The following is a 21,223-nucleotide window of genomic DNA, read 5'->3' on the forward strand; positions in this document are numbered from 1 at the left end:
AGAGTGTCATCTTGTTTTCTTGACACGACAAAAGCCCTAAATCCATAGGCGACCTGACCTGTCTCAATAACTGTTGGAATAATATCATCATTCTTTTGATTTTCTCACATTCAGAAAACGTGTATTATTTCATTCACGGCTCATTCTTGGCAAATGGCAAATGCATTGTTGAAACGTACATCATACCCAGTTGGAGTGGTTCAGACCGTAGAACATTTAATCCCAGGATAGTGATTTTGACCTCCACGATAGGCAAATTTCAGAATCTTGGTGTCTCTGAAAACCGAAAAAAGTACGGTATTTAGTTAGACGTCGGACGTAAAACCATTGTTGCTGTTGTTGTTGTTCTTGTTGTTGTTGTTCTTTTTTGTTGTTGTTTGAATCATCAGCCCATTGAATGGTTGGATGCAGCTCTCCCTTGCCAGCCTATCCTGTACTAAACTTTGCATTTCTGCGTAACTACTGCATCCTACATCTGCTCTAATCTCCTAGTCATATTCACACATCAGTCTACTCCTATCGTTCTTACCGCCTACATTTCTCTCAAAAATCTATTGAACAAGTCCTGGACGATTTAAGATATGCCCCAACATTCTATTCTCCCTCTCGTCAAATTTATCCAAATCGATCTCCTCTCACCAATTCGATTCAGTATCTAATCATTCGTGATTCGATCTATCCATCTCTCCTTCAGCATTCATCTGTAACACCACATTTCAAAAGCTATTTCATTCTGAACTAGTTATCGTGCATTTTTCACTTCCATACACTGCCATCCTTGAGATGAAAGTCTTCAGAAACATCTTTCTAATTTCTATGATCGACGTGGGAATTTTTTTCTTAAGAAAGCTCTTGCTTGTTTTTATAGTCTGCATTTTATGTCCTCCTTACTTCCGTCATCGTAATTTTACTACCCAAGTAACAATATTTATCTACTTCATTTAAGACCTAATTTCCTAATCGAATATTTACCTGCATCACCTGACTTGGTTCGACTGCACTCCATTAATTTTGCTTTGGTCTTATTTATTTCCATCTTGTACATCTTACCCTAGACTCCTCCATACGATTCAGCAATTTCTCCAAATCTTCTGCAGTCTCAGATAAAATAACAATATCATCGGTAAATCACAGGGTTTTGATTTCTTCTCCCTGGAGAAAATTCCTCTTTCATTTCCTTTACTGCCTGTTCTATACATACACATTGAAAAAAGGGGGGCAAGAACTGCTCTCTGATTACTGTTTTAATAGAGGATGGTTCCTAGTTGTACTTCCTCTTAAAACAATAATCACCGCTATCACCATCACAACCACACAAGTGAACATGGATCATGATTTGAGGTGTTCGAACTAACTAAACAACGTTCACAACAATGTTCTTCTTCCCTTAATCACCATATTCAATGTTCACAGAGACGAAATGTTCGTGGACTTGTTGAATTAAAAACAGATGAATAATCGTAGAGCTTCATGGACACCAGTCACGTGTAATCCTTTACGAACGAGAGGTTTGCTGCCAACTTTGCCAACTCACTTGATTCCGTAATACGCGGTTCAATTCGATTCCAATTCCATCCTAAAACCCTCTCTCTCCAAACCCTAGTATGATTTTCCGAGCCACCGATTTTTGTGCAACAGTATCCCTAGGCACCCTTTCTTTTCTCCCGGCTGTAAAATGGTACAGTTGGTCTCCTCACCAAATACTCGTATCTCTTTGCTTCAAAGTCATGTCACGGTGCCCGTTCAACCGAAGGTCTAAGCCGTGAATTCATATCGACAGAACAAGGTGAACAGTAAGCTCTGGTAGAATACAGCTCTATGTATAACCACACAATTCATATCGATAGAATGTAGCCGTAATAACAGATCAGAGACGTTAGCAAACGTATGGTGTACATGTTGTTAGAGTCATCAGTCCATAGACTGGTTTGATGCAGCTCTCCATGCCACCCTATCCTGTGCTAACCTTTTCATTTATGAGTAACTACTGCATCCTACATCTGCTCTAATCTGCTTGTCATACTCATACATTGGTCTACCCCTACCGTTCTTACCACCTACACTTCCTTTAAAAACCAACTGAACAAGTCCTGGGTGTCTTAAGATGTGTCCTATCATTCTATCTCTTCTTCTCGTCAAATTTAGCCAAATCGATCTCCTCTCACCAATTGGATTCAGTATCTCTTCATTTGTGATTCTATCTATCCATCACACCTTCAGCATTCTTCTGCAACACCACATTTCAAAAGCTTCTATTCTCTTTCTTTCTGAGCTGGTTATCGTCCATGTTTCACTTCCATACAATGCCACGCTCCACACGAAAGTCTTCAAAAACATCTTTCTATTTTCTATATCAATGCTTGAAGCGAGCAAATTTCTTTTCTTAAGAAAGCTCTTCCTTGCTTGTGCTAATCTGTATTTTATGTCCTCCTTACTTCTGCCATTGTTAGTTATTTTACTACCTAAGTAACAATATTCATCTACTTCCTCTAAGACTTCATCTCCTAATTAATATTTCCTGCATCACCTGCCTTCGTTCGACTGCAATCCATTACTTTTGTTTTGGACTTATTAATTTTCATCTTGTACTCCTTACCCAAGACTTCATCCATACCATTTAGCAGCTTCTCGAGATCTTCTGCAGTCTCAGATAAAATAACAATATCATCGGCAAATCTCAAGGTTCTGATTTCCTCTCCTTGGATTGTGATTCCCTTTCCAAATTTCTCTTTGATTTTCTTTACTGCCTGTTCTATGTAAACGCTGAAAAGGAGGGGGGACAAACTGCAGCCTTGCCTCACTCCTTTCTGGATTGCTGCTTCTTTTTCAAAGCCCTCGATTCTTATCACTGCAGACTGATTTTTATATAGATTGTAGATAATTCTTCGTTCTCGGTATCTGATCCCTATCATCTTCAAAATCATAAATAGCTTAGTCCAATCAACATTATCGAATGCCTTTTCTTGATCTACGAATGCTATATACATGGGCCTGTCCTTCTTGATTCGATCCTCTAATATCTGATGTAAAGCCAGGATTGCTTCACGTGTTCCTACATTTCTTCTGAAGCCAAACTGATCTTCTCCCAACTCAGCTTCAACTTGTTTTTCCATTCTTCTGTAAAAAATACCTGTTAAAATTTTGCAGGCATGAGATACTAAACTAATGGTGCGATAGTTTTCACATCTGTCAGCACCGGCTTTCTTGGGAATAGGTATAACAACATTCTGCCGAAAATCGGATGGGACTTCACCTCTCTCATACATTTTCACACTAAATGGAATAACCTTGCCATGCTGGTTTCTCCTAAGGCAATCAGTAATTCAGACGTAATGTCATCAACTCCAGGTACCTTGTTCCTATTTAGGTCGCTCACAGCTCTGTCAAACTCTGACCTCAAAATTGGGTCTCCCATTTCATCAGCATCAACAGCCTCTTCTTGTTCTAGAACCAAATTATCTACATCTTCACCTTGATACAACTGTTGGATATGTTCCTGCCATCTTCCTGCTTTGTCTTCTTCCCCTAGAAGTGGCTTTCCATCTGAGCTCTTACTATTCATACACCCAGATTTCCTTTCTCCAAAGGTTTCCTTCATTTTCCTGTATGCAGCATCTACCTTTCCTAGGACCATAGAATCTTCGACATCCTTGCACTTCTCCTTCAGCCAGTCTTCCTTAGCTACTTTGCACTTTCTGTCCACTTCATTCTTTAATCGCTTGTATAATTTTCTGCCCTCTTTGTTTCTAGCATTCTTGTATTTTCGTCGTTCATCAGTCAGGGCTAGTATCTCCAGAGTTATCCACTGATTCTTAGTTGATCTTTTCTTCCTTCCTAACATTTCTTCAGCAGCCCTGCTGACTTCATTTTTCATGACTATCCACTCTTCCTCTATTGTGTTTCCTTCGGCCTTTTCATTTAGTCCTTGTGCAACATGTTCCTTGAAACAATCCCTTACACTCTTTTCTTTCAACTTGTCTAGATCCCATCTTTTTGCATTCTTTCCTTTATTCAATTTCTTCAGCTTCAGATGGCATTTCATGACCAACAATTTGTGGTCAGAGTCCACAACTGCTCCTGGGAAAGTTTTGCAATCCAACACCTGGTTTCTGAATCTCTGCCTAATCATAAAGAAGTGTATTTGATACCTTCCAGTGTCTCCAGGTCTCGTCCACGTATAAAGCCGTCGTTTGTGGTGTTTGAACCAAGTATTGGCAGGGACTAAATTATGATCAGTGCAGAATTCAACCAGCCGACTTCCTCTTTCGTTCCTTTGTTCCAATCCAAATTCTCCTATTGTATTACCTTCTCTTCCTTGGCCTACCACTGCATTCCAGTCTCCCATCACAATTAGATTCTCGGCAACTTCTACATATTGTATTAAATCTTCTATCTCTTCATACATATAGAATGAAAACTGGTTAAGTAAATTGATATTAACAGGTACGGTGATGGATGACGGCAACTGTGGATACATAAGGCACATCAATGATTTACTTGCCGCCAGTTAACATCGCTATAGGACGCAGACTGTCAGGACAAAACCATTTAGAATAGATTATTTCACTGTTTTGCTCCTATAGACACAAACCACCTACCAACTGTTTTGTAAAAGTTTTATCACATGGCGCAGTGTGTGCTCCATTTAGTATTTTAATGCCTCGTCGGGCTCCATGGCTGAATGGTTAGCGTGCTGGCCTTTGGTCACGGGGATCCCGGGTTCGATTCCAGGCAGGATCGGGAATTTTAACCTTAATGAGTTAATTTCGCTGGCACGAGGGTTGGGTGTATGTGCCGTCTTCATAATCACGTCAACCTCATCACCACGCGCAGGTCACCTACGGGTGTCAAATCAAAAGACCTGCATCTGGCGAGCTGAATTTTTCCTCAGACACTCCCGGCACTAAAAGCCATACGCCATTTCGTTTTCCTTCGAAGTGAATTAAATTAAATGCCTAATTTATGTTGTATCGTTAATCAATTAATTCTTGAAATATTTTATATAATATTAGCTTTGTCTCACCTCGCGATATTACATAAGAATATAATATTTAATATTTAAAAGTTATGTTTACCTCCTTAACTAGCATTAACAAGTATATTTATTAAGGCAATGAATACATTGAAATCTAATGTCAGTGCAATCTATTTTTGTGTGTCAACTGTCAGAAGTATAATTACTACGGCATACTGAAGCGCATAAATTTAAATCTGGCTTTAGCGCAGTTCAGTTTTGTCCCATTTATTCCGCATCACTGACAGCTGCACTTTTTCTGAGTTTATTTATTTATTTATTTATTTATTTATTTATTTATTTATCTATTTATTTATTTATTTACTGATTTTTGATTGATTGATTGATTGATTGATTGATTGATTGATTGATTGATTGATTGATTGATTGATTGATTGATTGATTGATTGATTGATTGATTGATTGATTGATTGATTGATTGATTGATTGATTGATTGATTGATTGATTGATTGATTGATTGATTGATTGATTGATTGATTGATTGATTGATTGATTGATTGATTGATTGATTGATTGATTGATTGATTGATTGATTGATTGATTGATTGATTGATTGATTGATTGATTGATTGATTGATTGATTGATTGATTGATTGATTGATTGATTGATTGATTGATTGATTGATTGATTGATTGATTGATTGATTGATTGATTGATTGATTGATTGATTGATTGATTGATTGATTGATTGATTGATTGATTGATTGATTGATTGATTGATTGTCATACCATAGATAAAAATTAAACATTCGGGATTGCTCTACAGCGTTTACGATGAGCAATCAACACTAAAAGATGGACGTTGACACTAATCTAAATAAAACTGTAGGGAACCCCTGTCTGTAAATTATTTTATTTAGCAATCTTTTGAGATATCCGTTTTAGGTCAGCCTTTCAGTACGTGACCCATGTAAATTATGGATAGAAAAAGTGAATGATTACAGCTTTGTCTAACACCTGCATGTACCTTGAATCAAGAACTCTTTCTACCAACCATTCTCACCGCAGCCCAATTGTCAACATAAATGCCTTTGAATGCTTTTAATAATCTACCTTTAATCCCATAGTCCCTAATACGGCAAACACCTTTTCCCTCGGTAGTCTGTTATATGCCTTCTCTAGATCTACGAAACATAAACATAACTGTCTATTTTTCTCCTAGCATGTTTCAGTTACATGGTGCATATTGAAAATGCGTGGTGTGGGTTACTGTAGTCACGTCCTAGTTCGTAAACCATAGGTAACAGCTGAGTGGCCTAGTAAGTGGTCCTGAGGGACGGGTTACCAGTTGCTATGGCATATGAGTGGGCATCTTGGATATATTCTGAGTCATGGCCGTCTCTCTGCTCAGGCGGCTAGGACTATATAACCCACCCGTGGTCCCCTACCCGTTAGAGGAGAGATCCTAGCAATGGCAAGGTGGGATTCACTTAGGTGGAAATGTAGTAAGCAGTCTGGCCTATGCTGACGACTTGGTCTTAATAGCAGATTGTGTCAAAAAGACTGCAGTATAATACCTTGGAACTTGAAAATAGGTGCACTGAGTACGTATGATATGATAGCCTTACCAAGACTGAAATGTTGTCAGTAGATTAGAAAGAACCTAAGAACTGAATGTAAGGTTGGGAATACAAAGTTGGAACACGTAGATGATTTCAGGCATTTAGGATGTGTTTTCTCCCAAAATGGTAATTTTGTAAGTGAGATTGAGTCAAGGGGCAGCAAAGCTATTGCAGTGAGGTCGCACTTGCAGTCAGCAGTACTCTGTGAGAAGGAAGTCAGCTCCCGGATGAAACTATCTCTACACCGGTCTGTTTTCAGACCAACTTTGATTTACAGGATTGAAAGCTGAGTGGGCTCAGGATATCTTATTCATAAGCTAGAAATAACAGACACTAAAGTAGCGAGAATTATTGCTGGAACAAACAGGTGGGAACAATGGCAAGAGGATGCTCGGTATGAGGAGATCCAAGCTAAGTTAGGAATTAACTGTACGGATAAACCGGATTCAAATGTGGGGTCATATGAGGCGATTGGAGGAGGATAGGTTACCTAGGAGAATAATGGACTCGATTATGAAGGGTAGGAGAAGGAGAGAGACCAAGACGAGGATGGTCAGACTCAGTTTCCAAGGATTTAAAAATAAGAACTATAAAAATAAACGAGGCCATAGAAATATTTACGAACCGAGGATTGGGGCGGCGATTAGTAAATTCACGGGAACTTGCATACTAATTCGGAAAAACATAACAGTCTATAATAAAAATATTAATATTAACAATAATTAATAATGTTACGGGGATACCCGTGGAACAGAAAGAGGTTAAAGAAGGTGCCGGGGTGAATGGGTCTATCTACAATATCAAGAATTGAATTAAAATTGTATAAGGTTATATTTTTCTTTTAGAACTTCAAACTTAGCAATATTTCACTGAGTGAACACAATAATATATCACATACAATGACAATCTTGAAAGAAGACAAGAACAATCCAAAATTTAAAGATTTTTACAAATCCTGGGCTTCAAGCCCCTCGCTTTACAATTTCTGAGCTCCCAGCTCAAATTTACAAAAGAGCACAAATTTATTCAATGGCAGAAACCCCCTAAATCATTGAGCACTTGCTCCCAAAATACAATTTCTAGCCTTCTAGAGCCACTCGTTAATATTACAAAAAATTTGAAAAAGAGCTAACAGGCTCTCAGTTTTCCAGGCCTACTCAAGGCAATCACTGGCCTCTCAAGGCACAACTTACAGTTTGAAAAATGATTTTATACAGGGGTACTTAATACCCAACCTACGGGGCCTTCATGGACAAAAACAGGTTAAATAACTGGGCGAAACACAAAAGAAATGGAGGCATACACTGCGCTCCAAAATAATGAAAACTTAAAAACCTAAAGGCCGATGAAACAGGGGCTATTCCCAAACTACTGAGGTGACTTGTATAGAAATTACTTTACCACATTACAGAATTAAAAACGTTTATAAAACGTAGTCACCTCAAACCAAGATGAAGGGGAGCTCGAGAGGTCAATTCACTCTCTATCCCCGATTTACAATTAAAGGGTTTACAAAGTTTTTACATTAGCCGAAAGATGATTTACATTTTAGAAAAGTAGGTTACATAGTTAAAGATTCGGACCTTTCCTTCGGATTAAACTGAGGAGGTAGTAAGGAAGAATAAAGTTATGTGGCCATTACCTTGTAGATGTTCTAGCTGCCGACAAAAGAGGCCGCCCGCCTCCTGCTTAACACACACACACACTCAGAATGATGACGATCAATTGGCCAAGAAACGTGAAAAGCCGCAGTTTATAAACCCTCAGGGAAGGTTCAGGATCATTCAAGACTAAACTAGCCACACCCTCTCAATTTTATTGGTTGAATTCAAAGTAACACTCAGAATCGAACAAGAAGCCTGTGATAGGTTGAAAATTAATTACAAAAATTAGCGATTGGCTAGATTCAAAACTGGCAGAAAGAAAAAAGGAAGTATTGCCAACCCAAAAATAAATGAACATCAATCAGTTACAGAAACCTAGAAATATAAAACTTCTTTAAATTGTAAGTTCTTTCACTTTGCACCACGGTGCATGATCATAGTTTATCTGGTAATGTCATCTGTGGAAGAATGTCCAAACTTTTTGATGTATAGCAAACAAAACTAGGAGAAATTCAGTCAGTTTAGGAAACTTCACAATAACAAAATTACTCAATATTTTAGTGGTGACATCTTCTGATTAAAGTTCCAAGTTGGTGTAGTTTCAGTTTCACTGTTTGACCAATAGAGGAATTCATTCAGGCGCTGATTTTGAATGCGCGGCGTAGAGGTGTACCTCCCGGTACAAATAATATTAATATTAAGGAGGATTTACGGCCCAAGGGTGGTAGAGGGAAACTACAGATTACGATCAAAAAAAGATATACAAAAGAACAGAAGACCTGGAAAGAAAATTAAGGAAAAGATGGCTGCGATTCTATGGACACTTGATCAGAATGGATCCAGCAAGGTTAAATAAACCATTTTTTAATAAAATATACTACTTGAAGAGCCAGGGGGGATATGACAAGCGGATGAAGGAAGAACTCAAAAGGTTAGAAATTGCAGATGAAGAATGTCGTGATAGAGACCAATTCAGGAAAAGACTTTCCAACATAAAAGTTCTTGTGGAAGAAAAGAAAGAGCACTGAGGGGGAAGATGGACTGAAGAGAGAAAAGCGCAACATTCTGAAAGAATGAAGACGCTGTGGAGAAAGAGGAAAGAATAAGGGATGATAAGAAGGAAGTGAAGTGGTATTGGCGTGGTCGTAAGCTTCCTAATACTGTATATTCAACAAATGGCAGAGTTTTCCTTAAAACTTCATGCTGCTGAGAGAGGAAAGTCTACGTATAAACCGACTCCATGACATAAAGCTTAGACTGTATCAGGGAACACCTATGGAAGGATAACCTAGCTACGCTAGACAGAGTGAAGGCCATGTAAATTTTAAAAGTTGTTACCTGGCAAACAAACGCTCCTTCGAGACTAACCTATGAGCTCACAAGACAACCGTTCTGTATACAACTGTGGAAATACCATTGCCTTCTTCGACATAATGCCAAGATGGATATATTTTACCAAACAGACGGCATTATGACGTCAGAATGGATGAATTCTGAGTAAGAACTGCGGCATACCATAACGCGCTTCCTATAAATGTTCATAAAACTATTGCAAAGCGCAGGCGAAACAATATGACTACAACAGATCTGACCTATTTATTATTATTATTATTATTATTATTATTATTATTATTATTATTATTCTCAAAATGATATCACGTTATTCAGTTGTTATAATCTCATTTTCGGGGAATGATAGTGGATAGTAATTTAACTGTGGATTATTCATTTGTTTGAATTGTCTTAAAGCATTCATGGTTTGAATCCAATTTAAGACATTTAACAGCAACATAAATTAAGGAACGCATAAATAAAGTAATGTCAATTGGGATAAACATGCACATATACTGTCATATTATTATTATGAGTAGTTGACATACGTTCCAACAGCTGGTGGATGAATAGAAATGTATATTGCCTCAGAAATAACAATTTTACAGAGTGCTCAACAGTGCATTCATCGCAACAAATGTGAACCATAAGTTAGCCTACAGCAAGTGTATCAGCAGGTAAAAATATTGCATATAACTATACACGGTGGTCGATTCACACTTACTGTATCACAAGACAGTAATTTTTAATTCATATATTGAACATAAGATAGCACACCGAATCACACTGTGGAACATAATTAATTAAGGCAGTCGCTGAATAATTCAACACTATTTCATCATTCTACAGGTTGTTTCTTCTTCTTCTATCGCTTTTCCTACACCTGTTGCAACCGCACAGGTGTGGGGATAAGCAATAGATAAAGAAGAAGAACATTGTTAAACTTCCAAATAGCTCTAGAAAGATTTACTTCTAAGCAGTGTATATAAAAAATGTAGAGTCCAATTTTCAGTTCTTTTATGCCTAATACAGTCTTACCAACCAAACCAAACAAATGGATGTGTTCAGTAATTTAGATTTTCTGTCAAATCTATCAATGGTGAGCACCACTGACTAAGTTCTCATCGAAATGAGTTCATTGGCGCTACAGACAAACAAACGTACTTACGGTGGTTTTCGCCAATATCTCATGGTTGTTATCGTACATTATTGGCTGTCTAGAAATGTAAAATTTGGGCATATTACAAGGTCATTATTTTTAAATGAATGGAGTCTTACTTGTTTCTCCTGTTAACAGCGAGTTGTTTAACAGCTCGTCAGTAAATTATAAAATTTTAATGTTGAAATGCCTTCTTGTTCTCCTGCTTTGTGAAGACCACCTTATCTTCCATTCTGAAGTTAATTTGACACCCATTTTGAGGGACAATTATTTGCCTGAATCCACTGTTCAGTTGTAGATGTTCAGAAGTTTAATGGTAAACTGAAATGTTCTGTTTATAGTTGGAGGACCAGCTCCACAACGTGCTCCCCCGTGTGCCTGTTCCACTACAAGAGGCCACGGTGAGGTTGTTGAGTCGGGATACGAGGCAACGACCAACCGCGCAGCTTCTTTCCCTCATCAAATATTTCAGGTGAGTAGTAAATTTTCTCGTTTGAAATAACCTTGTAGTCAGAATTTGGCAAAATTGATTGTAGTTCAGAGTTACTAATGCTGTTTTCAAATGTGGAAAGAGTGTTTTGATTGATCTAAGCACAATGGACTATTAATAGGAACAGTTTCAAAGGAGAATCTTTTAAAAATACTCTGAATGGTTCAATATAATGTGAAGGAAATTACATGTGTATCTTTTCATATGCCAGACACTTCAAAACTCCTAAACGCAAGTGAATCTTAAGAAAAGTACCAGAAAGGCGTGTAAATTATAGTTTAATTGTTTAAATTTTTGTATGAATTTACTTTATAATATGGAAATGGACAAATTTTGCTTAATGTAAATTTTAGATATCTAAGTCTATATTCAGGCTCTCAACAGAGGGATTTTTTCGGCATTGTCCTTTTTAACAAGTTTTGTCTTCTTTTATTTTACCTATTTGCATCTCGTCACCCTAATTTTATGTCAGATCTTGGATCAAAATGTCATAATCCTCTGCAAATTACAGACAGAATGCTGCAGAATGAATTTAAGTTCCTTATTATTGCTTCATCTAAGGGGTTCGGTACATCGAGTTCAAAATCCCTGTGAACTTAAAGTACCTATAACAAGAGGCACCGGGCGACTTGGCCTGCGGTTAAAGGCGCGCGGCTGTGAGCTAGCAACCGGGAGATAGTGAGTTTGAACCCCACTGTCGGCAGCCCTGAAAATAGCTTTCTGTGGTTTCCAATTTTCACACCAGGTAAATGCTGGGGCAGCCACAGCCGCTTCCTTACCACTCCTAGATCTTTCATATTCCCTGATCGCCATAAAACCTATCTGTGTCGATGCCACGTAAAGCAGATTATAAAAATAAAAAACAAAAAAGAAAAGAGGCACTCTATTTACTTATCTCGATACGATGTCTTCATAAATCTGTGTTTATCTATATCAGCTCAAACCCCGTTTACACCCAAACAACAGATAAAAGAAGTATTGTTCATATGAATTGTTTAACAGGTCTATCATTCCGACTCTTTAATCAGGGGCGACTATCGGGTGGATTATCTCTCTTGTATTATAAGAAGTAGGTGGGGAAACGAATTATGGAATAAGAAAGCGAGCAATCAGGGTTATTACGGACATCCGGAAGACTTGTACTGGTTGCAAAATAGTAAGAGGACTCAGCACTGCCTTGACAAGTGAATGGCGTGATGAGCGAACGGTTTTTTTTAAATTATCCTTGTATTTGTTCTTTCGTTATTGCATTCACGTCTCATTTACACATGGAAGGGCTAGGAAAGGGCTAGGAGTGGGAAGGTAGCAGCCACAGAACTTCCCTAGTGTGAACATGGGAAAGCACGGAAAAACATCTTCGGGGCTGCCGACGGTGGGATTCGAATTCACCATCTCCCGAATGCAAGCTGACAGTTACGTGACCCTAATCGCACGGCCAACTCACTCAGTGAGAACGGAATTCAGCTCCTCTATACACTAAGTAATATTCTTTATTATAGCAGCAGCTTTATCCAAAGGTGGACGTGGCCTGTCAGTGAGAAAACATTTGAATGTTGAAGAAGGGCTGGATTTGAAATCCCTTAGAGGCTCACAATTGGAGACGTTGTATGACTTTCAGAGATCCCCTAATAAATCTTAAATTCTGTCGGTGATCTGTTGTAGTCTTGCGACCCTGGTTCGTACTACTACTATTACTACAGTACTACTACTAAAATATTTTCACCGGGCGAGTTGGCCGTGCGCGTAGAGGCGCGCGGCTGTGCAGCTTGCATCCGGGAGATAGTAGGTTCGAATCCCACTATCGGCAGCCCTGAAAATGGTTTTCCGTGGTTTCCCATTTTCACACCAGGCAAATGCTGGGGCTGTACCTTAATTAAGGCCACGGCCGCTTCCTTCCAACTCCTAGGCCTTTCCTATCCCATCGTCGCCATAAGACCTATCTGTGTCGGTGCGACGTAAAGCCCATAGCAAAAAAAAAAAAATTCATTACTCCCTTGAAGGGAGAGACGGGCCTCCTAGGCAGTGACGCCCTCTCTCAGGCCAGGAGATTTTTATCGTAGAAGGTGAGAGGTGGTTGACGGCCGCGGCCGATACTAGGAACTTCCGTAGCATTCGCCTTGGTGCAGGACAATGGGAAACGATGGAAAACCTATCTCAGGGTAGCCGACAGAGAGGAGCAGCCCCTCTCCACTGCCCGAATACAGAAGTGTAGAACATCCGTAAAGCCGCGGCCACCCCTCTCGTTCTCGGTTGGCTGGCCGGAGTGCAGAGCTGTCGGACCACGGACCAGCCGTAACCACCTATAGGCCGACATATACTCTGAATCCGCCGACTCTGTTTAGTAGTAGCAATGTCTCTTTGAGGCCCAGAGAAGTTTCATTTCCCAACTTTCGGTAATATTTTCAATTATTTATTCTATGCGGAGAGTTATATAGCTGGGTGATAGTATCATTGGTCTCCCACCTGGACGTCCGCAGTTCGAATCACTGTTACTCTACTTAGGACTTTTGAAATGAAAAGCCACATACTTGTGGCTCGGATTTCACTTAAAGCTGAAACGCTAATATTCGCAGGATTCAGTCATCTCAGTCATTAAGCTCATTCTTCGAGGTTCAAACTCATCCTAAAAACGTTGAATACGCTCTATGACAGTTGTGAGTACATTTATGTTGTTTCGTTTTCGAATCAAATTTGAAGGTGTACTTTTTTATTTAATTTGAGGCCTGCGACTGCGTTACATTCTCCTTAGATAGTACTATTCAAAAGTTGTATACTTCGTCTTTATAAGAAACCTTTATCAGTGGCGTGAATAATTAAGTAACACATAAATCTTCATTATAGACCTTTCAACGTTCAGTATGAAATATTCTGTGGAATAAACTATTTTTATAATAGCGTCCACAAACCTCTATTTCCAGCTATTTCTGTGGACTTGCTTGGTTCCACACCTCTTATCTCTAAATCATTGAAATTGAGCCTAACCACCACCACCTTGATCGGATCACCCAAATCTTGTATGACCCTCCATTTTTCTCCTATACAATCTATCCTTCTCCATTCGCCTCGTAGGACCCGACTACCAAAGGTGATTCATACACAATGCTTCATGCTTCGAGTTCATTCTTTACTCAGCCACATTCTCCTCACAACGATTACTCTCTTCCAATTGTTCCCCCGTGTATATATAAGCCATCATTATCACTAGTTCGTATAAATTTTACTTCCAAGTTATGAATTACACTCAGCAAAAATCTATTGCTAATCCTAGTACACTTCGAAGGCATTTCATCCTTCCCTCCCTACTACGTTTCACCATTTCAGGTCTAATTTCACCTATTCCCGCTGCTCTATGACACTGTTGTTTATTTCCATGTGTCACCTTCTGTACTGTAATATAGTGCAATATAAACCGTGATTAAAAAGAGGGCGTTGCTGCAGTGGACATCGACACCGATGTGGGTATGTAAGCACGGGTGTCGTGTCGAGGTGAGTGTTATATGCAGCCACGTGATCTATGGCGACGTTATTACGAAATGCGGCCAAACAGAACCTCTGTGTTGTTATTCTGATCTTGGCTACCAAAGGACAAATACCGGTGGACATCCTTCGAAAAATGAAGACTGTGTATGGGGCAGCACGTTTGTCGAATACTACTACAATGATGCACGGCGCCGGTTGATCTGGGAGGCCACCCTCATCCATTACGGACAACACGCGAGCCTATAGACCTGACCTCTCCCCATGCGAGTATCACGCCGTCCCTTGGAGCAGGGCCTCTCAGGGTGCATGCGCGTGGTGCATGCACTGTGCACGGTGCAAGAGACGACTTGGCTTGGTTGAACAGAGTGCAGACCCCCCACTCCTCGATTTGGAGCAATAGCGCTTACTCTCTCTTTCCTCACGCCTGTCTCGCTCGCTCCGCCTGTCTCCCTCTGCCCCACTTGCGCCGTAGTGCTCCAAATCCGGGCTGACTTGAGCCGAGTATAGGCGAGTTGAGCCGAGCTTAGCCGAGTAGCCCAGAGACGAAGCGTTGAGCCGAGCCATGCCGAGCGGCAGCGATCCACAGTACACGGAGCTCTTGCGCCTCTATCTGCACGCGTGAGATTTTGGGCGTTTGAGAGGCCCTGCCTTGGAGTGTCGATGCTGCCTACCGGCCGCGGATGTGCAGCAAGCGCTTACGGACTTCATCCCGCACCAGGATCCAGTGTTTTACCACACGGGGATCTTCAACCTGGTGCCTCGGTGGGGTGAGTGCCTCATTGCTCATGGCGACTTTACCTCTTTGACATCCCGATTCAGGACGATACGGCCTTCGAAAGGAAATGTTTTGATCCCCCCTTGTATATCTGCTGAGTGACAAAAGGGAGCCATATTGAACATCTGTAAAACATTGCAAAGAAATCTTGATGGTATGTCATTTTATGCATTGGAAATAAACTACGTATAATTATTTTGTATACGGAGTTATTTAATGTTATTTTCAGGTAATTTAGAATAACCCTGTATTTTATTTCGTACTATGACGTAATTGCCTTCTTCCCATACTCAAGAGAGTACGGAAAATGCAATTTTCCTCACTTTTTTATTAAAATTGACTGTATTGATTCAACTCTTTCTTAGATTAATGTGAGCACAGATAGTCAGAGAGATCATGAATCAAGAGATGCCAAACTTAACTTTGTTGAATATTTTCTCCCCATGATTGCAGCCCCGTGGTTCCATATTGATCCACAGCAAAAATAACGTCTCTGAATTCCCAACTCAAGTCACAATACTGACTAACAAAAGCAAAGCAAAGCAAAGTCATCTCCGTACAGGCCATGAAGGCCCCTGGAGGATTGGAAGGTAAAGGCTTCCACTATCCGTAACCTCGGCACTTGGTGAGGTTGAGTGGTTAGCTTTCCACCGGCCGCCTTTGCCCCCAGGAAGTAACCTGATACTCATTTTTGGTGTAGGCTGAGTGAACCTCAAGGCCATGTGCACCTCCGGAAGTGGAAATCTCGTTTCTTAAATTTTACAACTTCCTGACGGGGAATCGAGCGCACGTCCTTTCGGGTGAACCTAGCACGCCTTTACCGCCTCGGCCAGGCAGCCTCTAATACTGACTAACGTGTAGGTTAATCCATTTACAGCTTATAAATATTACATAACAGGGTGGTCGGAAACAACGTGAACCGCGTTTATGAGATTTGGTCATACTGATAAGTAATTTGAAATAATTCCGTCGATATTCGTCGTTTTATCAAACAATGCCACCGTAGCGTGCTTGTTGTGGGGCGAGCCTATCCTTGTTCAAGAACCTCCTCTGGAGAAGTTTATTTCTTCTATTGGTGCTCTCAGGTCGGTCATAAGCCACATGCAGATTTAGCAACACGACCTCGCAAAACCCATCTGAAATCGCCCGTGAAGCGATCTGATTGGCTAACTTCAGCAGCTGATAAAGTGACAACGGCGCGAGGTAACTAATCATTTTTTCAAATATTTATCAGTATGACCAACGTTACAACGCTCATATATTCGGTTCGAGTAGTTTCCAACGACCCTTTATCACAGTATATCATAAAGTTCGTAGTCCGACTCGTTGGCTGAACGGTCAGCGAACTGGCCTTCGGGTGTCCGACTCGTTGGCTGAATGGTCAGCGTACTGGCCTTCGGTTCAGAGGGTTCCGGGTTCGATTCCCGGCCGGGTCGGGGATTTTAACCTTAATTGGTTAATTCCAGTGGCCCGGGGGCTGGGTGTTTGTGCTGTCCCCAACATCCCTGGAACGCACACACCACACATAACACTATCCTCCACCACAATAACACGCAGTTACCTACAAATGGCAGATGCCGCCCACTCTCATCGGAGGGTCTGCCTTACAAGGGCTGCACTCGGCTAGAAATAGGCACACGAAATTATTACTGGCCTTCGGGTTCAATTCCCCGCCGGGCCGAGGATTTTAACCTTAATTGGTTAATTCCAACAGCATGGGGGCTGGGTGTATGTGTTGTCTTCATCATCATTTCATCCTCATCACGACGCGCAGGTCACCTACGGGTGTCAAATAGAAAGACCTGCACCTGGCGAGCCGAACCCGTCCTGGGATATCCCGGCACTAAAAGCCATACGACATTGCATTTTTTTTTCCATAAAGTTCGTATTACATTCATTAATTTAGGACACGAGGGCCATGTTTAAGACTCTGGTAGCTTAGTGGACTGTTCACGCCTTCAAATAAGAATATTTTTAATGTTTAATCACAACATAATCCCATGCACACACGTCTTAAATATGTCATAGCAAGGCGCGGAAAAACAAGCAACAAAACATCAATGCATGGATCAAACATGGATGATTTGGGTCGTGACGAAACAAAATTATTTAAAATTAAACTCATTTAACTGGAAATAAGAGAAAAGTATGAAATAAAATATTGTACGCAACAGCCACTGAAGTGATAAGTTCCTCATTTCGAAATTCCGCCATGGCCTGCGGCTCGAGTGTAAACATCTCACTGGTAACGTCAAAGTTCCCTTTCCGTAGCTGCTGCACGAATAACTATCACATCATTGCTCTCCTACCCATAAACTATGTTGATGGCTTCAATACAGAAGTTTCCTTTCACAACATTGAGGAAATTTTCAAAATATTCTTTGAGACAGACCAATGACTTCCTAGGATCCACAATGATTTGACCGATTTACCTTCATTTACACTGAATGAATTATAGAATGAAAGGATAAATAAAATCTGTGTTTATAGTAATGTTAGCCCTCCATCTTATTAGCTTTGCATGAAGCTGGTTGTTTTACACACGTCATTACTCACCAAGTCGTACAGCATCTGTTCTTACACTGCAGTTGACGGCAAGAACGAGCCTTTTAACTTTAATGTTCTCTTGACACACCAGGCGTTGTGAACCTCTCCTGTTCTCTGTCTCCGAGTTTTTACAGCAATAAATCAGAAGTTGGTAAGATAAATAGCACTTCGCCTCAACTCTAGAGAACAAACATAGCTCATGTTTATTTAACTGATGACTCTGATTTATACTCAACACGATGGGTTATCATTTGTACATTTCTATTGATTCGCTTCCTTGGCTCTTCTTCATATCTTACTGTGTTAGCTTTGAAATAATTCTTTATAATAAGACTAATATTCTTAGGTTGGTGTTCGAAGTAGGCACGTGCGTGAGTGTAGGCAAGGCCAAAGATAAATTCAGCTTAAACATTTTAAAACTCAGAGATAGCGTTAATCTGCTGGGATACTTTCTCTTTCTGAATTCACATACCCACATTCTTATCATCAAAATTATTGTGAATAGCATCAAAGTGTTTTTTGCTATTTATAAGGCTGGTTCTAACAGGCGTTAATATGCCGAGATACGTAGGCCATCCAGAAATTAAGTTTCCCTATTTCTTTTCTTGTAAATTAAAGGTTTTAGCCGATAAATATGAGCATGCGCGAGCGATTTATGACGTAGCAATCATATACGGACCAGGTAAGTCCCGCCTGGTGTCAGTAGCGCAGCAGCAGTGAATCGAATTGGCGGCTCGTATTCTTTCTCCCACCGCCTGCGAGGTTCGGACTGTGATAATGTTTCTACGGAAATTGCGGCGTGGAATGCTCAGTGCAGATATTGTGCTGATCCATGACAGTGCTGTCCGGCTCCATACCTAAATGGTTAGCGTGCTGGCCTTTGGTCACGGGGGTCCCGGGTTCGATTCCAGGCAGGGTGGGGAATTTTAACTTTGGTTAATTTTGCTGGCATGGGGACTGGGTGTATGTGTAGTCTTCATCACCACTTCATCTTCATCACGACGCGCAGGTCGCCTACGGGAGTCAAATCAAAAGATCTGCACCTGGCGAGCCGAACATGTCCTCGGACACTCCCGGCTCTAAAAGCCATACGCCATTTCATTTCATTTATGACAGTGCCCGCCCACATACGGTTCGCCGCTCAGCAAATGTTCTGCAGCAGTTTGGCTGGGAGGTGTTTGATCGTCCACCGTACAGTCCTGAACTTGTTCCCAGTGAATTTCATCTTTTCTTGTATCTCATAAAATTCCTGTCTTCATGTCAGCATTTTCACACAGAGGCAAAAGTGAAGGCGAATGCCACACGCTGGTTCCATCTCCAGGCGGCAGACTTCTACGACTCCGGCATACAAAAATTTAATAATAATAGTTAACAGGGCAATAAGTGTCATTTTACGTCGCCTTAGTATAAAAATAAAAGGTTAATGTTATTGGCCGGAAATCTAAATGTTACGAGGCGAACACTTGCATTCCTTTGAAATTCACTTGAAAATATCTAAAACCCTATGTGGTCTGATCGCCCTAAATTACAGAGGCTACGCCTATACTACGGAGGGGAATAGATGGAGAGAAAGATTTAAATTACAAAGAAGAGATAAAGTTTAAAGTTTACGAAACCATAGTCTCCTCAATAACAAGTTGAAGTTGAATAAAAAGGGGTTCCCACTCTTTATTTCCTAAGTTACATTAAGGTCTGAAACCAGATTTAAAATTTACATTGCAATATCATTTTAAGAAAGAATTTTGAAACCTTCCTCTCGAGTTAGGTTTCTGAGACCATTACATGATTAAAAGATGTCTGCCATTACCTTGAGGTGGAGGGCCTTCCGGAGATAGACGAAGCAATCCCCCTGCCTCCTCTATGAACACCCACTGAACCTCTTGACTGGAGCGATTGAAAGACAACTTGGCTCTTGGCTTTTACAGCGGAGAGGAAGGTTCCAGAATTCTCTGGGCCGAAGCCCTGAACACACCCCCAAATTCTATTGGCTGATTAAATAAATTTCATAATTCCTTATAGGTTAACATGTTAAGCTAGCGGGAAATGATAGAAGTGCTGATAACCTTAGAACACTAAAAACAATCTACAAACAATTCAGTTGTACCAACTAATGGCTACAAAATTTTTCTTGAAAATTAATTGTCCATCTTCTCACCATAGGAAACACATAAATCGAGAGTAGAGTCATCTGGAGATGAACTTTCAAACTTTTTCCGAAATGAGTTTCACTGTTTTTATTATAGATGGCCTTCTAAAAGGCGCTTAGTTTGAACGTACGGAGTTGGCGTACCTCCGGTACAATAATAATAATAACAATAATAATAATAATAATAATAATAATAATGGAAACATTAAACTTTTAAATACGAAGTAAGGAATTTCCATCACAAGTACGTATGAACGACCTTCCAATTACAAGCTCCTAGAAACTGTTGTCGGAACGCTTTACAGCAAGCTTAGGAACTTTACAAAACTTCTTTCTTATTCTTTAAAAGTCAGTTTGCGAGTATTTGTATGTACTTTTTAATACTTAATTTATTAATTGTTAAACTGGTATTTCGAAATGATTCTCATTGTGAACATTTTGAAACTAGGAGCTATAGAAAGTATGACTGAGGACAAACAGCGGAAACTGCATTAAATTTCTCTACTGCGCAATAATTAGTTCTATTAATTAAGATCTGTTACAATGTACAAAGGCTGTTCTTGTAATTGACGAGGTAAGTTGCTCGACAGTTCAGTTCCGGTGTATTGTGAGCAGCTCTTTGTGCTAAGCTTGACTGTGTCACAAAGACAAAGAACACACGTGTAAAGTTTTCTCCACAGTCAGTGGCGGTGAATTATCCTTACAGCAGGACCGGATAAAGTGGACTTTGAACAAATAACACGTTCTCACACACAGTTCGAGTTAGATAGTCAAACCGTTACCAATGAAGAAACGATGCTGATTTGATGCAAAATTAACGATATGGCTGTTTCTAACAAACTGTTCTTGATACAGAAAGTAATATTAGTTCAGAGTGTTGGGCAGCGTATTAAGGGCCAGAGGGACAGGTACGAACCTAATATTTAGTGTACCGGGGGTACGCCTTCTCCGGCCAATTGAACTGCGCGCCTTCTTAAGACCATCTAGGCAATTTACATTGAACTGATGTAGTACAAGATAGTTTGGTTTTCAACTGTTAGATGTCTCTACCATTGGTCTAAGTGTCCCCTCTGGCGGGATCAACGATAATT

At 40.2% G+C, this 21,223-nt stretch overlaps 1 protein-coding gene across 1 annotated transcript in view; it reads left to right on the forward strand.

Annotated features, from left to right (window-relative positions):
* bma (SCY1-like protein bma) overlaps positions 1-21,223 on the forward strand; it is a 1,798,985-nt gene that overhangs the window by 1,239,334 nt on the left and 538,428 nt on the right. The window contains exon 6 of the mRNA XM_068227755.1: positions 11,036-11,166. Coding sequence (XP_068083856.1) covers positions 11,036-11,166 — 131 coding nt within the window. The remainder of the gene's footprint in view (positions 1-11,035; positions 11,167-21,223) is intronic.

The sequence above is a fragment of the Anabrus simplex genome, chromosome 5, assembly GCF_040414725.1.
Source record: "Anabrus simplex isolate iqAnaSimp1 chromosome 5, ASM4041472v1, whole genome shotgun sequence".
NCBI lineage: Eukaryota > Metazoa > Arthropoda > Insecta > Orthoptera > Tettigoniidae > Anabrus > Anabrus simplex.